The sequence below is a fragment of the Elaeis guineensis genome, chromosome 4 (genome assembly GCF_000442705.2).
Source record: "Elaeis guineensis isolate ETL-2024a chromosome 4, EG11, whole genome shotgun sequence".
Classification (NCBI taxonomy): Eukaryota; Viridiplantae; Streptophyta; class Magnoliopsida; order Arecales; family Arecaceae; genus Elaeis; species Elaeis guineensis.
The window spans coordinates 40,726,556-40,746,995 of record NC_025996.2 but is presented as its reverse complement, the minus strand read 5'-3'; the positions used below and the strand labels follow the sequence as shown (position 1 = coordinate 40,746,995).

The 20,440-nt window shown below is 41.8% G+C and overlaps 1 protein-coding gene across 1 annotated transcript; it reads right to left on the bottom strand.

Moving 5' to 3' along the window:
* Positions 1 to 1,283: 1,283 nt before the first annotated feature.
* On the bottom strand, positions 1,284 to 13,621 carry LOC105042897 (disease resistance protein RPM1). The gene is given in 5 exon segments (XM_073256112.1): positions 1,284 to 1,653; positions 6,063 to 8,197; positions 8,200 to 8,397; positions 8,400 to 8,792; positions 13,290 to 13,621. Coding segments are annotated over 4 exon segments (2,799 nt in total). The 5' UTR covers positions 13,401 to 13,621; the 3' UTR covers positions 1,284 to 1,653; positions 6,063 to 6,100.
* Between the last annotated feature and the right edge of the window lie 6,819 nt (positions 13,622 to 20,440).

Below are 20,440 nucleotides of genomic sequence, written 5' to 3'. Positions count from 1 at the left end.
GTGGGGCTGGATAGGCTCTAGAATCAAGATCCATCACATCGAAAAGTCAATTCACAAGCCAAACTTTCAGAGGTCATAATTTGATATACAACATCTAATTTCGATGATCTTTTCTTTAAAATTGGATAGTTTTTCGAAATCTATGACGATGATCGGGACGTAATTCCTTCGTTTGGGCCATGAAATGGGCCAGCCAATCCAAAAAATTTTCTTTCGGATAAGATTTTGACCAAACATGACTTTTAATCCGAGAAGAATTTAATAGAGTGACAGCAAAAAAGGTTGATATAAAAGATGAGATCTATGTCCTAAAAAGCTTTAATTTTTTTTGATTAGTTCTACTAAACACATTTATTTTAGATAAAGGAGTCCTTTTAGAATTAGAAGAAGAATCCGATCTAATTTGTGTTAGGCCGACGGACCTCGTTATTATAAATAGAGGATATGTACCTCATTTTTAATCAATAAAAAAAATAAAAAGAGAAGAAAAGGGATTTGATCGCTACTTTCGAAAATTCTCCTCTTCTTCTATCTTTTTTTTTTTTTGAGAGATTAGAGTTGAGCAGGTTAAAAGAATCTTTCTTCTCTTCGATCGGATCATCAATAATAGTTAGTTTAGGCCAATCCAAATCTTGGTCAAACGAATCAAGTGGACCAAGCCTATAGATCGGGCCATCTCAGTTATTGTTGTTTTGTCTTATTTTCCATGGGTGCTAAAGGGTGTAGTTTAGGTTGGACAATATAGTTGTTTGGAAGTTCAAGTTCATTATAGAGCTTCAGTATCTTATAACTTTTTTTTTTTTGAGCCATTCATACTTTTCGCTAGACGGCTGCAATTTGATTTTTCAATCGATCAATACCTGCAATTCACTCCAGATACTCATTAAAGGATTGCTCTCAATGTAAATGTTTGATAAAGAAAGGGTCTTTGTCAACTTTGTTCAGACCTACGTATCTATTCTTCTTGAAGCATTAAATCATGGAGAATCTGGTGCATGCTCATCACCCCGATCCTCTCTGCAATTCAATTTTGTTGATTTGAACCCCCTACCCACCGCACCTGCTCTAGCTTAACTCCCATTCCTATTTCTTTTTCATTCTCTCGAAAGAATCCACCATTGAATAGTAATAGGTGCATCGTACATTGCTACTTGAATACAAGTATATATAGTCATTTGTGATATGCATTTAAATTAACAGATAAGATGGTTGAATTAGAAACAACAACTTCAACTTTACCAGAAGACTTGCAATTCCAAGCTGATTAATAGCAATACCACTTACAAGCTATAATGTCCATATAAGTACAGTTTTATTGGTAATCTCACCAGTTACAATAATATGCTGTAACATTTTACTTTCTAGCGTACACACACTCATAAAGAACACACACATGCACATACACACAAACGCATGCAAGAATGGTAATAGACATGCAAACACGCGGACGCACACGCACACATGGCAATAGAAATTCTGGCTGATGGATTTTGGAGATACATGCAATCAATTCAGTACTGCTTAAATTTCCTTGCAATGCAATGATGAATTATTATTGATCAATGAACCAGCTTGCTTGGTGGATTCCTCAAGATGGCATAGTCATTGCCCTTTCCAGAGAGATGCATCCATCATTCCATCCCCAGTGTAAACCTAGCAAAGAATAAATAAAGAAAGTGAGATTTATCAACTAGTTTTAGCGAAATTTTAAATCTTTTTTTTACCAAGTCTGTGACTCTTCTGATTGAGGAAGCATGTCAGATCTAACAAATTAAGACACCAGAACACCAAATGGCGAGCCAGATATCATCTAAAATATCCACGGTAGAAATTAAGACACCAGAATACCAATGAAAAAGTTTCTCATGAATTTCACTTCACTAATATATGCAAAAGACTGAATCATGATGAAATGCAAAGAAAAGTATATAGAACATATATGCACATATACGTACATACATATATAAGTACATATATGCGTAAATGCATTCATATATGGATCGATGAATGCATGCATGCATACATGCATACATATCTGTGGATGTCAGTGCACATGCGTGTGGACTAAGTTCCAAATACATGGTTCCCTCTGTTTTGAAGATCTCTTATGTTTGCCATGCGTTTGTTAAGCTCATGGGCATATTCCAATAGACTCCTATTAGTTGGTATACATCCTTCTTGTTGGGTGGATGTCTGGCCAGGACACCACCTCCCAAGATCCTTTCAGTACCACGCGATGCAGCAGGAAGAAAGAAGAAACAAAACAAAAGGAAAAACAATCAAAATACGTGGATCAGCCACAAAAGGGCTCGCCTCCACGGGGCATGCAAACTTCACTATGAAAAGAAAATTTTACAAGAGGAGACCTCACCCTCAACCCTTGTACACCCAATTCTCTCTCACATGAAGTTCCCCTCACAAAAGCTCTCTCTCTCTTGGAGACCCCCCTGAACCCCTGAAGAGCCTGGCGACCGCTGTCCAGGAGCCTCCTGCTCCTTCTCTCAAAACGCCTCACGCCTCTCTCTCCTCTCGGTTCGTACGGCTGCGAGAAACCAAACCCGCTCGTTCTCTGCTGTGTCTCAGGCCTTTTAAAGCCTTAAACATAGGTTAGAGGGTGATTAGGAATCCTTAATCAAGCCAAATCACGTCCCAAGCCGTCCGATCAACACCGGGAGCTCTCTGGACCCTTAGATCGCGCTTCGGTCCACGGAATAGGGCCGTGGACCGCGAGAAACGAGTGGGAAGCGTCCACGCGGTCCACAGGCCGCGCCGTGGACCACCCGGTCCACGGTGGACCGGGGATGGGCCAGCAGGCTGCTGGGTCGCGAGTCCCGCACGGGCCTGGGCCTGGGTCGCGCGTCCCGCGCGGGCCTGGGCCTGGGACGCGCGTCCCGTGCGGGCCTGGGTCCCGCGTCCCGCCCGGGCCTGGGTCCCGCGTCCCACGCGGGCCAGCGGGCCTGGGACGCGCGTCCCGCGCGCCGCCGCCTGCGGCCGCGCCGCTGCCGCCCGCCGCCGGTCGCCGGCGGTCCTCCGCCGCCTCGGTTTTCGTGCTATCTTCGAAAGCTCGTATCTTCTCCATCCGAGCTCCGATTCAGGTGATCTTGGTCTCGTTGGACTCCGTTTTTCGCCGCGAACCTCACTGTGGGCTCAATGTGGGCTGAATCTCGAGGCGTCAAATCCTAACAATCTCCACCTCGACTCGATATTCGGCCTCCTCCAAACTTCGAGAGCATCTGGATCTCCTCGCCCCCATGCCCTGGGGCAATCGCCTGCTGATCATGGATGGGCAAACATGGGAGTCGAGCCAGGCTGCTCGATCCCATCTCCGTCGTATGCTGTGCTCCTCCTGACCTGAGACCTGCTCGGGGCATCATCCTGCGGCAATAGGAATCTTACCTTGCGACGTCGCCTCTCGTCCTCCCGAGTCTCCTGTCTCGTGCCCGATCCACCTCCTGGAGCTCCACCTCGCTCTGGGCTCCACCTGGCTCCCGATGCTCCACCTCGCACTGGGCTCCCTGCCAGGTAATAATGTCCTCTGCTCCCCTTCTTCCCCTCCAGCACAATCCTATCGCCGCGTAGCACCCTCAGGATTCCTCCACCAGCTACCGTCCTGTAGCCTCTCGAATCCAGTCTGCTAAGTGAGATAAGATTCCGTCTGAAATCGGGTATGTATCGGACCTCCCCCAATCTCCTCACTGCACCGTCATGTGTCCTCCAGCTGACCGTCCCAATGCCTCTGATCGCACAGCTCGATCCATTCGGCAGATATACAGTGCTCTCACTGTTCTCCAGGAAGTCAAACTGCTCCTCTCTGCAACACACATGATAGGGACATGCAGAATCTAATATCCACTGCTGGGAAGAAGTAGATACCTCGTCAGATATCTCCAGGACATCTCCATCTGAATCGCTGCCGGCCGTCGCTACAGCAGCCACCGTCCGATTTTTCAGTTGAGGGCAATCTCTGGCTAGATGCCCCAACTCTTCACACCGGTAACACCTGATTTTGCTCAAGTCCCTCCTGGACTTAGACCGCCCTCGTTGCGATCTCCTGTCGCTCCGTCTACCGCCTCCTGCACCTCCAGAAGCCACCAAAGCTGAGCTATCGACACCTGAGCTCGAAGCTGGGTTCTCCCTCCTGAGAACATCGTTCTGGAGTATCGCCGCGGTGACCTCGTCCATCTTGATAGTGCTCTTCCCCACTAGAAGAGCAGTCACCAAGGACTCGTACGAAGAAGGAAGCGACGCCAGCAAAACCAGCGCCCTGGTCTTCTCCTCAACGTTCTCGCCAACGCTGAGAAGGTCGGTGAGGATCTTCTGGAAGTGGCTGAGATGCTCCTGCACGCTCTGTCTCTCAGTCATCCGCAGTTGGTAAAACTGCCTCCAGAGGAAAAGAGTGTTGGTGAGAGACTTCGCCATGTACAACTCCTCGAGCTTCGACCACAGCACCGTCGGGGAAGTCTCGCTCAGCACATGGATCACCACCTCATCCGCCAGGTACATGCGGATGGTACTCACCGCCTGCATCTGTAGCCGTTTCCAATCCCGCACCTCCATGGTGGTCGGTTTCTCATCGCACAAGAGAGCTTCGATCAACCCCTGTTGGATGAGCACGTCCTTCACCCTTGCCTGCCACAAGGAGAAATTGCTCTTACCATCAAACTTGTTGATCTCCATCCTGATTGTTCCTGTTTTCTCCATCTTCAGTCTTGCTCACCACCACTGCAATCTGCGTCCTTGTACTGCCTTGCTCTGATACCACTTGTTGGGTGGATGTCTGGCCAGGACACCACCTCCCAAGATCCTTTCAGTACCACGCGATGCAGCAGGAAGAAAGAAGAAACAAAACAAAAGGAAAAACAATCAAAATACGTGGATCAGCCACAAAAGGGCTCGCCTCCACGGGGCATGCAAACTTCACTATGAAAAGAAAATTTTACAAGAGGAGACCTCACCCTCAACCCTTGTACACCCAATTCTCTCTCACATGAAGTTCCCCTCACAAAAGCTCTCTCTCTCTTGGAGACCCCCCTGAACCCCTGAAGAGCCTGGCGACCGCTGTCCAGGAGCCTCCTGCTCCTTCTCTCAAAACGCCTCACGCCTCTCTCTCCTCTCGGTTCGTACGGCTGCGAGAAACCAAACCCGCTCGTTCTCTGCTGTGTCTCAGGCCTTTTAAAGCCTTAAACATAGGTTAGAGGGTGATTAGGAATCCTTAATCAAGCCAAATCACGTCCCAAGCCGTCCGATCAACACCGGGAGCTCTCTGGACCCTTAGATCGCGCTTCGGTCCACGGAATAGGGCCGTGGACCGCGAGAAACGAGTGGGAAGCGTCCACGCGGTCCACAGGCCGCGCCGTGGACCACCCGGTCCACGGTGGACCGGGGATGGGCCAGCAGGCTGCTGGGTCGCGAGTCCCGCACGGGCCTGGGCCTGGGTCGCGCGTCCCGCGCGGGCCTGGGCCTGGGACGCGCGTCCCGTGCGGGCCTGGGTCCCGCGTCCCGCCCGGGCCTGGGTCCCGCGTCCCACGCGGGCCAGCGGGCCTGGGACGCGCGTCCCGCGCGCCGCCGCCTGCGGCCGCGCCGCTGCCGCCCGCCGCCGGTCGCCGGCGGTCCTCCGCCGCCTCGGTTTTCGTGCTATCTTCGAAAGCTCGTATCTTCTCCATCCGAGCTCCGATTCAGGTGATCTTGGTCTCGTTGGACTCCGTTTTTCGCCGCGAACCTCACTGTGGGCTCAATGTGGGCTGAATCTCGAGGCGTCAAATCCTAACACTTCTGATTAGAACGATAATTATTTTCATCACATTTAATAGCTATGTCAACTAACCACTCATGTTCTGATGATGAAATACGGTCTTTAGATTATCATACATGATTATCTTTGTTTGTGAAACAGGGCTTCAAATGCATCACTAGTGCAACAGTCGGCCTCAACAATTAATGTTCGAAAAATATAACAAATCCCGCGAAATCGTGATCTGAAAAAAGGAATGAGAAAAAAAAAAAAAGCTCAACTAGAAAGCGTGCCTAGACACCGGAAAAGAAAAGATGAATAAGAAACTAACCTTCCATCTGCCAACGTATAGTTTCATTGAAGAGGGTTTTAGGAAAGAGTCTCTCCTGTCCACTTGTCTCCACTCTGGAATACATGTCTGATTAGGGGGATGTGTTGAACCTTCTGTCTCTCCTCCATGTTCCCATTTCCTCCACGCATTCTGTCAACGAATTCCAGCGGCATCGCCATCAAGTACAAAACTTGGAGGCTTTTTATATGTTCAATGCCCTGAGGTAGCAGCTTCATCCCTGTGCAGCGCAGCAGCAACAACTCAGACAGGCTTGGCAATGCCCCTTCATCCATGCTTATTGAATCGAGCTGGTTCGAACCACCCAATATGAGGAATTTGAGTTTAGGGAACCCTCCTGCATGGAAGCGCAACTCCTGCCCGTCATAGGCATTGTACATGCCTAGAATAGCCAAGTTAGGCAGCCCATGCAGGCACGGTAGCGGGTCTTCTTTCAACCTAGAGTAAGACAATCCCAATTGCCGAAGGCCTGCCAGAGAACTGAACCAGTGAGGAAGCACCCCGTGTTCTAGCTGCCCTCGTAGCTCCAGCTTCTGATAGAGGAACGAAGGCGGATTTAGAGCTTCCAGCTGCAGTGCCTCTCCTTCGTTGCTGGTTGTAATGTCCAGGTTGACCAGGTGGCTCATCTTTGATATGGAGGAACACAGCTCCACTGAATGCATGCCTTTTACTTTGGTTATTCTCAAGGTTCTCAGTTGTGTCAAATTACCTATGTGTCGAACCATGTCTTCATCTGCTTCAACCGACTTCAGAGCCTGCAAGTTCTTCAAATTCCATATCCCTTCAGGTGCTTTAACACCAGGATTACTAGCCAGCTCGGCATATGCTAGATCATGGATGCTCCATGCGAACAAATGCCGCAGATTCTTGAGTTGAGTTATCCCATTAGGCAGCTTCTCAATTTTACTATAGTTAAGATCTAAGATTTGTAGGTTTCTCAGCCTACCCAAGGATCTGGGAAGCTCCTTCACCAAGGTTCTCCTTAAACCCAGGTAATGCAAGTTGAATAAAATGGTCACTTCTTCTGGAACCCTCTCAATAGGAACGCCTTCTAGATCCAAAACCCGCAGAAGTCGAAAGCTAGTTGACCTTGAAATCCATGACTTCAAAGAGAAACTACTCATGTCAAACACCAACAAAGAGCGAATATTTGACATACCTCTGTGTGGATCCGAATCTTTGATGCCCTTTTGAACTGATAAGCGGTGAGCTTTGCCAATCGATTCAGTTTCTTCACCACTGTAAATCATGCAGAAGTATTCTTGTTCGGATATTTTTCGAGTTAACTCTCTCACAATATCATGCATTCTGTACATCTTCGGTCTACCAAAATGATTCCTTCTCACAACCTGAAGCATACATCGGCGAATGAGCTCTTTGAGGTTCTCCTCTGCCACCTCTTCCTTTGATATTCCTTCCCTTTTCTCAACAAAACCTTCTGCAACCCATAACCGGATTAGCCTCTTCCTCTTTATGAGATAATCCTCTGGAAAGATGCTACAATATAAAAAGCAGTTCCGTAAATGATACGATAGATCTCCAAAACTGAGCTTCAATATATTTCTTACCCTTTCGGACATTGGCATATTAGTCTCTTCCCAATCGAGACCCTCACAGAATTTCCTCCATTCCAACTCTTCCCTCTCTCGGTATGACAGCGAGCTTCCTGCGGCCACAATAGCTAGAGGCAAGCCGTGGCACCTCTGCAAGATTTTTCTAGCCCAGTACTCTAGATCTGAAGGACAACTTCTGTCCTTATATTTCCAGAATGCTTTATTACGGAAGAGAATCCATGCGTCACCCTCTTGCAGAGGCTGCAGCTCCAGAACACGGCTTTCAACCGCTAGGTAAGCTACATCATGATTCCGAGTTGTTATAACAATTCTACTTCTACATTTACTATCTACCAGCACTGGACTTAATTCATCAAACCAACCATTTATATGCCACATATCATCTAGGATGATCAGATACCTCTTTTGCTGCAAATAAGCATGAAGTACCTCCGCCAAAGTGTCGCAAGGCATTGTGTCAATGTTGTCTGGAAGAATATCACGATTTTCATTGTAGAGGTCTTTGATGAGTCTTCTCATTAGATCTTCAGTTGTATATTTCTGGGAAAGCGCACCCATGCTCTGCGATCAAAATACCGCTTGACTTCTTGGCTTCTGTAGACATCATTGACGAGAGTGGTCTTTCCCAGACCCCCCATTCCCCATACTGAAATTATGGTGCGCAGTGGTTCCTCATCAGTCAGCCATCCTACTAGTAGGCTCTTGTATGTCTCAAAGCCCACAATCTCATCTTCATCGAAGGCATAAGGAGGCTCTTTACCGTGTTGACGTCTTCCAGTAGAGTCATCAGTGTAAGTTGTACCCTCTTGGACGCCGTAACGTGCTTTCTGCATTGAGAGGTCATCAAGTATGGCCTCAACATCTTGTAATTCCTTCTGATGCCACGCCAAGACTTGATATACTTGAAGTGTCTGAAAGTTCTATGGAGGGAATCATAGAATCCATGCCGATGTTGCTCTCCCACGAGATAAGCATATTCGTCGATGATGTCTTCGAGCTGGTGGACCAGGTCCCTTAGTATTTTCACCCATGCTTCCCATCGTTTGTCAACATCTTTCCTTGTATCCACATATCTTACGTAGGCTACCATGAGTTCAAACTCATGCTTTATCAATTTAATTTTGCTGTGTACTTCCTCCTGAAAGAAATGCAATAAAATGTCTAAAAACCTCATTTGATTCATTCGAATTTATTAGAGTATATATTGAATATATATAGCATGTACACATGAAAATAAGGAAAAATATTTCAGCAACAATTCAAATTCCAAATTTGAATTTGAATTTGAATTTAAATAGAGAAAAAATAGGAGAGAAAAAAAAAATTACAACAATAATTTGAATTCAAAATTCAAAAATTATATTTTGAATTGAGAGAATTTATGATACCCTTAAGCTGAGCATTCGGTTGAGTATAAAGTTTGAATTGTAAATATCGAAAATGGTTGGAGTAAAGAACTTTGATATAGATGTCAGTGACTTGATCGATAGAAGAGATGAATTTGATATCTAAAAGGTTACGACCCATCAATTCTCGAACATAATGATAGTCAATCTCGAAGTATTTGGAATATTGGGTTGTAGGCAAGAGAAATAGTAGAATATTATCACACCAGATTAAAGAAACTAAATAGAGAGGAATATGCAATTTACGTAATTAATAGAGAGCATAACTATTGTAGTTCAGCAGTAGCTTGAATAAGACATCGATGCTCCACTTCAGTAGATGATCGAGTGATTGCTGTTTGCTTTTTAGCATTCCAAGAAATAGGATTAGATCTTCGAAAAACATAAAAACCACTTATGGAGCATCTATCACTAGGACTGCCGGTCCAATTTGCGTCTAAGTATGCAACCAAATTTAATGGGCCCATTCATAGCTGAAGTCAAAAAATGATGGTGCCTTTAAGAAACCAAAGTATGCATTTGATTGCTACCATATGAGCCTCCAATGGATTTTGTAAGAATTGACTGACTGAGAAAACTACATATGATTATATATTGGAGGGCTCCAACAATACTCTAATAAAATGCAGGATTATCAAGAGGAGGGCTATTTATATGATCCAGCTTTTTGATAGAGCAAGAACTTAAATATGGTTTGTATCCAAGCATACTGGTGCAATATAACGAGTCTAAAATATATTTGGATTGATGTAAGAAAATTTTATTACTCGTTCAATCTACTTGGATACTAAGAAAGTATAACAATAAGTCCATATCCTTCATCTTACATGAATCAGAAAGTTCCATAATAAGCTTGTGGAGAGCAATGTTATTATTGCTATTGAGAATAATATCATCAACATAAAGAAAAAAATATAATGTAATGCTATTATGATGATATATAAATAGTAAATGATCAAATTATGAAATAACGAACCCCAACTCTACAAGTTGAGCAAAACTTTTCATACCAAACATGCAAGGAGCCTGTCGGAGTCCGTAAATTGATTTAGCATCTGACAGACATGAGTAGATTTTGATGGATCAATATAGCCAAAAGGTAAAGACATAAATATCGTTTCTTGAAGGTCATCATGTAAAAAAGCACATTTTACATCAAGTTAGAGTGACCAATTGTGAGTCAAAGCTATTGTGAGAATACTTTTGATTGTAGTATGCTTAACCATAGGACTGAATGTCTCAATAAAGTCAACTCCAGATTGTTGGTGAAAATCTTTGGCAATCAAGCGAACTTTATAGTTGTTGATGAATCCATCCAGATTGTGTTTAATTTGAAATAGCCACTTGCAGCCGATAATGTTCATATTTAGATAAATAGGGACAAAAGTTGAAGTTCACTGATTTTGAAGAGATGTAAATTCGAGATTCATGGCACTATCTTCATCCCTAACTTTTTGAGGTTTGTGGATAATATGTGGGTTCAAAAGAATGGGACCTAGTAAGGGCAGTTGGGAGAGGGTAGTAGGTATGGTATGATATTTTTACATTTGGAGATACCAGATTGAGATTGGATGGTCATGGGATGGGTGCCCTATGGTAGGTAGGTAGGTTGGTTGGTTTGAGAGGGGAGTTTGGTGATAGATGGTGGTAGAGAAGATTCAGGGTAAGAAAGGTAAGAAGTGATCTTATGTCGAGATGGTAGGATGGATTCAATTAGGATACTTGTATTGTCATATGGTATAGTGATTGAATTGGATGTTGTTGCCATAAAAAAATCTTCAGACTACCTATAGAATAATATGAGAATATATGGTTATTGGTAGTCCAGATAGTGTCAGTAGGTATAGAAAGTTAAGGTAATTATATAGAAAGAAAGTGAAGAGTTGAAGTGGGGTTGTGAGAAGTTGATTGAGATGGTGAGGTGGTTGAAAAAGAAAAGATATATTCATCAAAATTAACATGCATGACGTGATATATAATTTTTTTCACTAAATCAAGATATTTATATCCATTGTGAATACTACTATATCCTAAGAAATAATATTTAGTAGATCGAAATTTTAGTTATTGGACTTGTATGGTCGAAGCCAAGGCAAACATAAACAACTGAAAGCCCATAAATCAAAAAAGTTGGGAGATTTTTGAAAAAGCTTCTCATATGCTGAAATTTTGAGATGAGAAATAATAGGTATTTGATATATTAAATATACTACAGTAGAAAAACTTCTAACCAGAATTTTGAAGGAAGAGATGCATGAGCCAGAAGTGTAAGTTGATTTCAACTATATGATGATGTTTTCTTTCAATAATACTATTTTATTCTGGAGTATGGGGGCAAGAATATTAGCATATTACACTATGTAAAGACAGAAAATGCTTAGAAATATTACTTTTGAATTCACCACCCCCATCAACATGGAAGATTTTAATTTTACTATTAAATAAATTTTAACTTATGCTTTAAAAGAAATAAAAATATCAAAGAAATCATATTTGTAATGCATCGGAAATAACCATTGATAACGTGAAAATCATCAACAAATAATATATAGTAAGAGAAATTTGAGCATGAAAAAGCAGGAAAAGGATTACAGATTTGACAGATTGGTCAAGTAGACTGTGAAGAGTAGTCATGTGAGGAAAAAAATGAAAATGCTCATTAGGAGATGGCAAGATGCCATCACTTGAGGGGTGATTGGGTTATCAGCCATTATTATGATGCCGATTATTTTCATGGTGAGTAGAATCATGGTCTAGATTGAATGCTTTAGTAGATCTTGAGGCAATAAATGCATTTGTATATTGCATGGAGGTCTCTTCCATGAGACTAATTTCCTCGTAGATTAATCAAGTGTGAAGTTCTTCAAGAGGGAGGACAAGTGCGAGCATGAATCCGAATTCAAAAAGAGAATGAGTGATAAGATGGAGAAAGTCCATTTAGGATGTAGATAAGTGAATCACCATCACTTACTAGCAATCCATATTTAGCTAACTTGTCGGCAAGAATCTTGAATTGCTAAAGATAATATTGCATAGAGGATGATCCCTTCTTAATGTGATGAAGCTGTCATTTCATAGTGATGATATGAGAAGGAGCAAGGGATGCAAAGCAACAAGAGAGAAAGCATCCCAAGTTTGCTTAATTGAGGTGACTCCAACTATATAAGGAAAAATCGATTCTCATAATATGGCATTGGTCTAAGAAAGGAGCATCTGATCACATTTATACCATGAAGCATAGGTTGAATGCACTGGGGAAGGTGGTGGAAGCGAGCCATCAATGAAGGTGTGAGGATCCATATGAATGTATATTTAGTCAAACATCGGTTATTCGTTCGCAAGATCTTGGATATTTATATAAGGCTAAAAAATTCAAATAATATCTTCCGACTAGTCTTTTTTAATGAGGTCCTAAATTATTACAAATAATATCAAAACCGATCCAGCCTATAGCCTATGTGGACTAGAGGATACTGTTACACAAGTTTAATGGGACTGAATATGGGCCAATCATGGTTTTTATGAATGAATGTAAGAATTTAGAACCTTAGCATGAGAAGGACGCCAAGACTTAAACGGGGAGAGTATGTGACGACTTGTGCAAGCATGTATTTAGTTTCATATTGGTTATTTACAAGAAAGATCTTGGGTATCCATGACCAAAGAATCTAAATAATATCTTCCAGCAAATCTTTTTGAATGAGGTCCTGAATTGTTACAGAAGGGTATAAGCTTACATTCCCATAGAAATGGTTCAAAGAGAGACTTCTAAAAGAGATAGTTACTGCCATCAAGCTTGAATGGGATTAGATTTATGATATTGAAGATGACAAGGGAGGTAGCAGAAGAGGATTCGAAATTCATACAAAGAATGTGATGTTGTTGACATTGTTGGTATAGAAATTTTTGATATAAGAAGAAGGGTTGAGTTTGGATAAAGAAGATAGTGATGTCAAGTTATGACTCTGATATAATGAAAGAAATATAATAAAATGGCTAAAATTCTCATTTGATTCATTAAAATTTCTCGGAGTATGTATTGAATATATATAGCATACATATGTGAAAATAAGGAAAACATTTCAGCAACAATTCAAATTTAAAATTTGAATTTGAATTTGAATAGAGAAAAAGGTAGGAGAAAGATAAGAAAAAGATTACATCAATAATTTTAATTCAAAATTTAAAATTTAAATTTTGAATTGAGAGAATTTATGGCATGTTATTACCTCCCATGGTGAAACTGCTTTGAATAGTTGGGAACAAACAAGTTTGAGCCCTTCTTCAATGACATCTGATCCCATCTTTTCGATCACAGACATTACAAGAGCTTCAGCCATGTTTCAGCTAACTGATCTTTGGGAACTATGGGAACAAGAAGGGTAAGAAATCAGCTTAATTTGAAGGGAAAGGAGATTCCCTCTCCCTAATTTTTCCCTTTTGTCATGTGGATGTATGATGAAAGTATGCATCGGTTCTTAACTTTGTCGCAACATTTTCCTCTTTGAAGGAAGGTATGAGATTCAGCAAAGTGGAGAGAATTGATCATCCCATGCTTCAATTATTGGCATTTACTGTTGACTTTGAGGCAAAATAAGGAAAGGAACTTGGAAACTAGGAAAAGGACGTTACGGACTAAAGGATGAAGCTCTGAGGACCTTGCTTTTTCTTCCCTCTTCTTCTTTGTTATGCAGATGCAAAGAAAAGGTGCGTTGCTCTAATATTAAGAAAAGAGGAATATATCTAATAAAAGCAGAGAATGGATGTAAATTGATCACCACATAATCAAAACCCAAGCTAAGGTTTGTTATGATGGAAGTTACTACAGGAGTAATTCGTACGTTTGAATGGTTTCTCATATGATTATAAGGTACCTAGGCCCGAATGCTGACACGTCTCTAAACAATTCATTTACTGCAGGTCGAGGTGAAAATTTTGACAGCGCTCACTCATGAGCTGGTGCAATTTCCAATTTCACCTGTATAAAACTTCAAATTCCATGTCTAATTCCATTCACTAAGTTGTCCCATATCATCTCATACCATCATGGGCTACATTTGAATCATGTAATAATCATGTCTTTGAGCAGACAGGTTGATGCCTGCAATCTATATTGTATAATATGGGCATATCTAGAGAAAATTATAGAGACACCCTCTCAACTTAGAGACTGTCCTAAGAGGCACTCCCTCGACTTTAAAAAGTTCCAAATAGTCTTCAAGTTTCCAAACTATTCCAAATTGATCCTTTAGCTTCCCGACCACCAGACAATATTAGTCTACAATTACATACAACTGAAATACCTTTATATTCTCCTAAATATGGATGAATAAGGGGTTGGAGTGCTTTGAGGTCTGTATGGTGGGTGATCTTTAACCTTGGGTCATACACTAATGATGCTTTGAGATCTATGCAGTTGGAGGAATGAAGATGTTGAGAGTGCTTTGAGATTTGTGCAATAGGTGATCTTTTATTATAGAACATATACTAAGGGTGTTTCGAGATCCATGCAAGCAAATGAATGGAGGTGTTCTAGGTGCTTTGGTATCTATACTATGGATGATCCTTAATTACGAACCATGTGCTAATAGTGCTTTAAGATATGTATAGATGGATGAATTAAAGGGTTCAATGTGCTTTGAGATTTGTACAATGGGTGATCCTTAACTATGGAACATATATTAAGGGTGCTTTGAGATATGTGTAGGTGGATGAATGAAGATGTTGCTTTGAGATTTATGTAGTAGGTGATCTTTTACTATAGAACATATATACTAAGGATGCTTTGGGATCTATATAGGTAGATGAATAAAGGGTTTCAGGATAGGTAGACTAGTGAACAGCGACCATTGGTGCTTTAAGATTTGTGCATGGAGCATTTTATATGGGATCATTGGTGACTAGATAGGATACAGTGGTCGACGGCACCAGGGGGATGGCGAGCAGGGTTGGGAGTTGTTCGGAGGCCTCGCAAGGGGGATCGACTAGATTCAAGGTGGAAGAGAGCGGTGCAAGGGCGCACATTTGGATCTCGTCAGAATCTTCAACGGAGGAGGTGAAGGAGCTCATGTGAAGGTTTCCAGAGGTGGCTGACCTTCCGGAGGAAGAGATCAGGGTGGACACGAAGAGGTGAGTAGCTTCAGTGGTGGTCGTGAGAAGCCTCGGCTGAAGGGTGGTGGTAGAGGTGGTGGCCAGGGAGTTTCGCCAGTGAGTGGGGCTCAAGGGGTTGGTGATAGGCTATAACTTGGAATGGGGCCACCTAATGGTCTGGTTTATGGAGGTAGGAGAGAGGTAGTTAATCCTCGACCAGTCTTGGATGGTCACCAGCCAAGTGCTGGCGATGGAACCCTGGTGGCTAAGATTCCTCCGATCGAAAGGGGTCATCTGTTCAACCTTGATTTGGGTGTGATTGCCGCAACTCCAGGTGGAACTCTAGGGGAGGTGGTGATTTGGAGCATGCTCACCTAGGCTGGCGAACGGGAAGTGTTGGACGATTGCACGACAGAGCCTGCACTTCCCAATCGGGAAGTCTCAGCTTTGCTTGGGCTTGTGTCAGGTTGGATCTCTCCCGATCATTGAGATCGGGGGTGCTAATCAATAGATTGGAGGGCTCTTTGTGGTAGAGGTTCGTGAAAAAATCAGATCTAGGGTTTCAGGGTTAGATCTTGAAACTTTTTTAGGATCAGACAGCAGAAGATTAAAATAAATTAAAATTTATCTTATTAAAATTAAAGAATTTCTAGATCTAAGATCCTATTACATGATTATTACATGATATTAAATCAAAAATTAAAAAATAAAGAGCAAGAACTACATATTGATCATATCAACGTGTTTCTATACTACATCTAATGTATGTAAAATATAATAGATCAGATCTATTACCTTGCAAGTTAGACGTTCTAACTTTGCTGATCTGGGCTTAAGGATGATGTTGTGAGCCATACATACATCCACCTCTAGGAGTCGTCCACATGAGCCCACGAATCACATCAGAAGTTCTTGTCCAGAAAATCAGCACAGTATGCTAGTACTATGCTGATCCTTCTTCGATGGTCGATCGATACCTCTTTCTTCTTGATTTGACTCTTCAAAGATGAGAAGTAGGAGAAGGAGTTTTAGATATGAGACACTCTCAGCAAACTCACAGATGGAGGAAGAAAAGAGGTGAACTCAGCAATCCTAGAAGAAGACCCTCTTCTTCTTCTCTTTGCTCTAACCCAAACACTTATTTTGTGTCTATTATATCTCCACGCTCCAACACTCTTTCTTCCTATTTTCATACGACCCAAAGGTCTCTCAATGCTCTATAACCCATGAAAATTTTAAGAAAAAATTATCTTAAATCAAGAGATATAAAGAATCCTTATCTAGGTCAAATACCTAGTCAAGAAAAATCCAAACAGGGCAAGACAAAGGGTGCCAACTCTTGGGTGCCCCCTCTTTTTCTGCCATGGACCACCAGAAAAGGGCACACAATATGTGCCATAAAAACTCACAAAAATTTCAAAAAAAATTTGGATAAAATCAGTGCCATAAGGAAAGAGTTTTGATTTCCTAAACTTCTATCTCATAGAATTTGAAATCCAAACTAATTCCTACTTTGACTTGGTCCACAACCATATTTCATGTAAGAGAGAGAGTGAAAAGTTTGGGCATGTGTGAAGGCCTGGGAGAGAAGGTTTTATCGCACAAAATAAGAGGAGTGGGCATGGGGGGCTAAGATGGCGCAAGATGGAATCCTAGTCTTACTAGGTTCAATTTATGACTTGTTCAAATTTGGTTTCTCAAACCAAATCAAACCAAAATCAAATAACCCAATTAAAATAGGTCTTAATCCAATTAAGAATATAATTTAATCAAATTAAGTTAAATTTAAATCTGATTTAATTTTTTAATTGAATTAAAATTAGGTTGACCCAAATCTAATTGAACTAGGACTAGTTTTTCCTTGCACTTGGCTTATCCAATAAACCAATTGGACTTGATCCAATCAAACCCAAACAAATCTAATTAAATATATTCAATTAGACTTAATCTTAATCCATTGACTTAATCAAATTAAGCTAATTAGCAATCGAATTGCTAATCGATCCTCCTGCAACACTTGCACTAGGTTAAATGTCAATCGTATAGATCGTTTAACCCTAGAACGATTTTAATCGTTGATCAACCATCCGATCGGATCATGAACTCTAATGTGTGTGATCTCATAGATCCAAACTAAGCCAATAGTATAGAAATAAATTTTTATACCAATCGAAGTGATCATCTAGCAATAGTACCCGATGTCGAATAGGTCGAATGTGTAGAACAACATTCTTAGAACTCATACAGATATAGTTTCCATATAATTCATTCTCTTGACCAAAATACTCATAGGACACCTCAGAGTTCAACTGTCAACTCTGATCAGGTTATCCATATTGTATTTTAAAATATCAAATCCATCTGATGGATTATCCTGGCCAAGTTTTGCTAAATTGAAATATAGCGACTCATTCTTCTCCAACTCTTGGAGTGGTCAATCCCATCTTGATCACACTCCGACTTCATAAGTACTTGACTGTGCCCAGAAGCCTTCCATCACTGAATTAAAATTCAGTTAGTCCATTATCAAAGCACAGTGAGTTGCTTGCAGTCACTGAGGCGATCTCAGGTCTAAAGGACACTTATACCTATATCCCATCAAAGACATTCTCGACAGCAGAATACTCTGGGGTTGGTCACGTTCAATGATGATGTATCCTTACATCTCATCTGTATGCTATACCAGTATCTCCACACTCCTAGATTAAGAGGACAACCAACCCATATGGCCTACAGTGACCTATGCTCGATAAAGCTGTCATCCTTATTAACAGCCTATCATTTGGTCATGAACAGTTTTAAGGACTAATCGATAAATTCTCTCTTTATCGAACCTAAATAATCCTAAAAATTTTAACACAACAATGGAGTTCATTAGAAGATAAAAACTTATGATGAAAATATAAACATATATTTTATTTATTAAGAAATCAATTATAATACAAGGTTGCTCAACCGTCAACAGGCTGACGATTGACTTTTGGGACATATTTTCTGACAACTCCCACTTGTCCTAAAGCCACTCGACATAGTATCTAATACCCATCTTTGACTTGTGGTTGTCGAACTTCTTTATCGCTAGAGCTTTAGTGAAGGGGTCGACCAGGTTCTTCTTTTCGTCGATCTTCTGAAGATCGACGTCATCTTGATCCTGATCTCCCAGACCAGATGGAAGCGACGCAAAATGTGCTTCGTCCACTGGTGTGCTTTGGGTTCCTTTGCCTGAGCAATGGCACCAGTGCTATCGCAGTAGAGCAAGATCGGACCATCGAGGGAGGGTACTACTCCGAGCTCGGTGATGAATTTCTAAACTACACAGCTTCCTTCACGGCATCCGATGCTGCGATGTACTCCACGTCACAAACAGAGTCTGCCACAGTATGCTGCTTGAAACTCTTCTAGCAGATGGGTCCACCATTCAGAGTAAAGATATAATCTGACACGCTTCTGCTCTCATCATGGTCAGATTGAAAGCTAGAGTCTGTAAACCCACAAGTTTCAGATCTGACTCGTCATAAACCAACCATTGGTCCTTAGTATTTCTCAAATACTTAAGGATGGCTTTAACCACTTTTCAGTGATTTTATCCAGGATCAGATTGGTATCTACTCACTACTCCTAGTGAGTATGCCACATCTGGCCTTGTACATATCATGGCGTACATGATAGATCCTACGGCCGAAGCATATGGGACTCTACTCATACGCTCTCTCTCTCCAGGAGTTATCGGACAATCCTTCTTAGAGAGAGAAATTTCATGACCTATCGATAGATAGCCCTTCTTAGAATTCTCCATGCTGAACCTCTTCAGCACAGTGTCTATGTACGTGGATTGGGATAACCCAAGCATCCTTTTAGATCTATCCCTATAGATCTTCATCCCTAGGATGTAGGATGCTTCACCCAAGTCCTTCATGGAGAACTGCGATGACAACCAAACATTTATTCTTTGTAGTGTGGAGATGTTATTTTCGATTGAGAAAATATCATCCACGTATAAGATAAGAAATACCACAACTGGACCATTTGCCCATTTATAGATGCAGGGCTCTTCTCTGTTTTTAATGAAGCCATACATTTTGATTACCTTATCAAAACGCATGTTCCAACTCCGAGAAGCTTGCTTCAATCCATAAATGGATCTCTGAAGCTTGCACACCTTGGACTCATCTGTGGATGTAAACCCCTCAGGTTGTATCATATATACCTCTTCGGTCAGTTCTCCATTCAGGAAAGCTGTCTTTACATCCATCTGCTAGATCTCATAATCCAGATGGGCAGCTATTGCTAGCGTTATCTGAATGGATTTGAGCATTGCCACAGGAGAGAACGTCTCGTTATAGTCAATACTATAATGTTGATGATACCCTTTGGCAACTAGACGGGCTTTATAAGTCTCCACCTTTCCGTCTGCGCCTCTCTTCCTTTTGAAGACCCATTTACACCCAATAGGTTTAACCCCTTCAGGTGGGTCAACCAATGTCCATACATCATTGACCTTCATGGACTCCATTTCAGATTTCATGACTTCAAGCCATTTCTCGGAATCAGGTCTTTGCATTGCATCCATATATGTGATCGGATCCTCATCGTTCTCATCAAGTTCGATGGGATCATCATCTCGGATCAAGAAACCGTAGTATCTGTTCGGCTGATGCGGTACTCTATGGATCACTTTAATGATGCAGGTACATTGAGCTCTGGATCTGATCTAATCAAATTCGACTTAGGTTCAGCTATTGGTGTCGATCCTTCTACCTGTTGAACTTCATCAAGTTCAACCTTAGAGGCAACGGTTCCTTCATCAAGGAATTCTTTTTCTAAAAAGATTGCCTTAAGGCTGACGAACACCTTTTGTTCATCAGCATGGTAGAAAAAATATCTTTTGATCTCTTTGGGGTACCCTATGAATGTACATTTGTCAATGTAGGTCCAAGTTTATCTGTAACTAACCATTTGACATAGGTCGGGCACCCCCAGACCCTAAGGTGTGAAGGTGCTGGCTTACGTCCTGTCCATATCTCATATGAAGTCTTAATTACAGATTTACTTGGAACCCTATTTAATAGATAACAGGTCGATTCGAGTGCATATCCCCAGAAGGATATCAACAAGCTGGCAAAACCATCATGGATCGGACCATGTCTAATAGAGTCCGATTTCTTCTTTCAGACATACCATTATGCTGTGGTGTTCCTGGAAGAGTCCATTGGAGAAAATCTCATTCTCTCCTAGATATGTGAGAAACTTATCAGAAAGGTATTCCCCTCCTCGGTCAGATCGAAGAGTT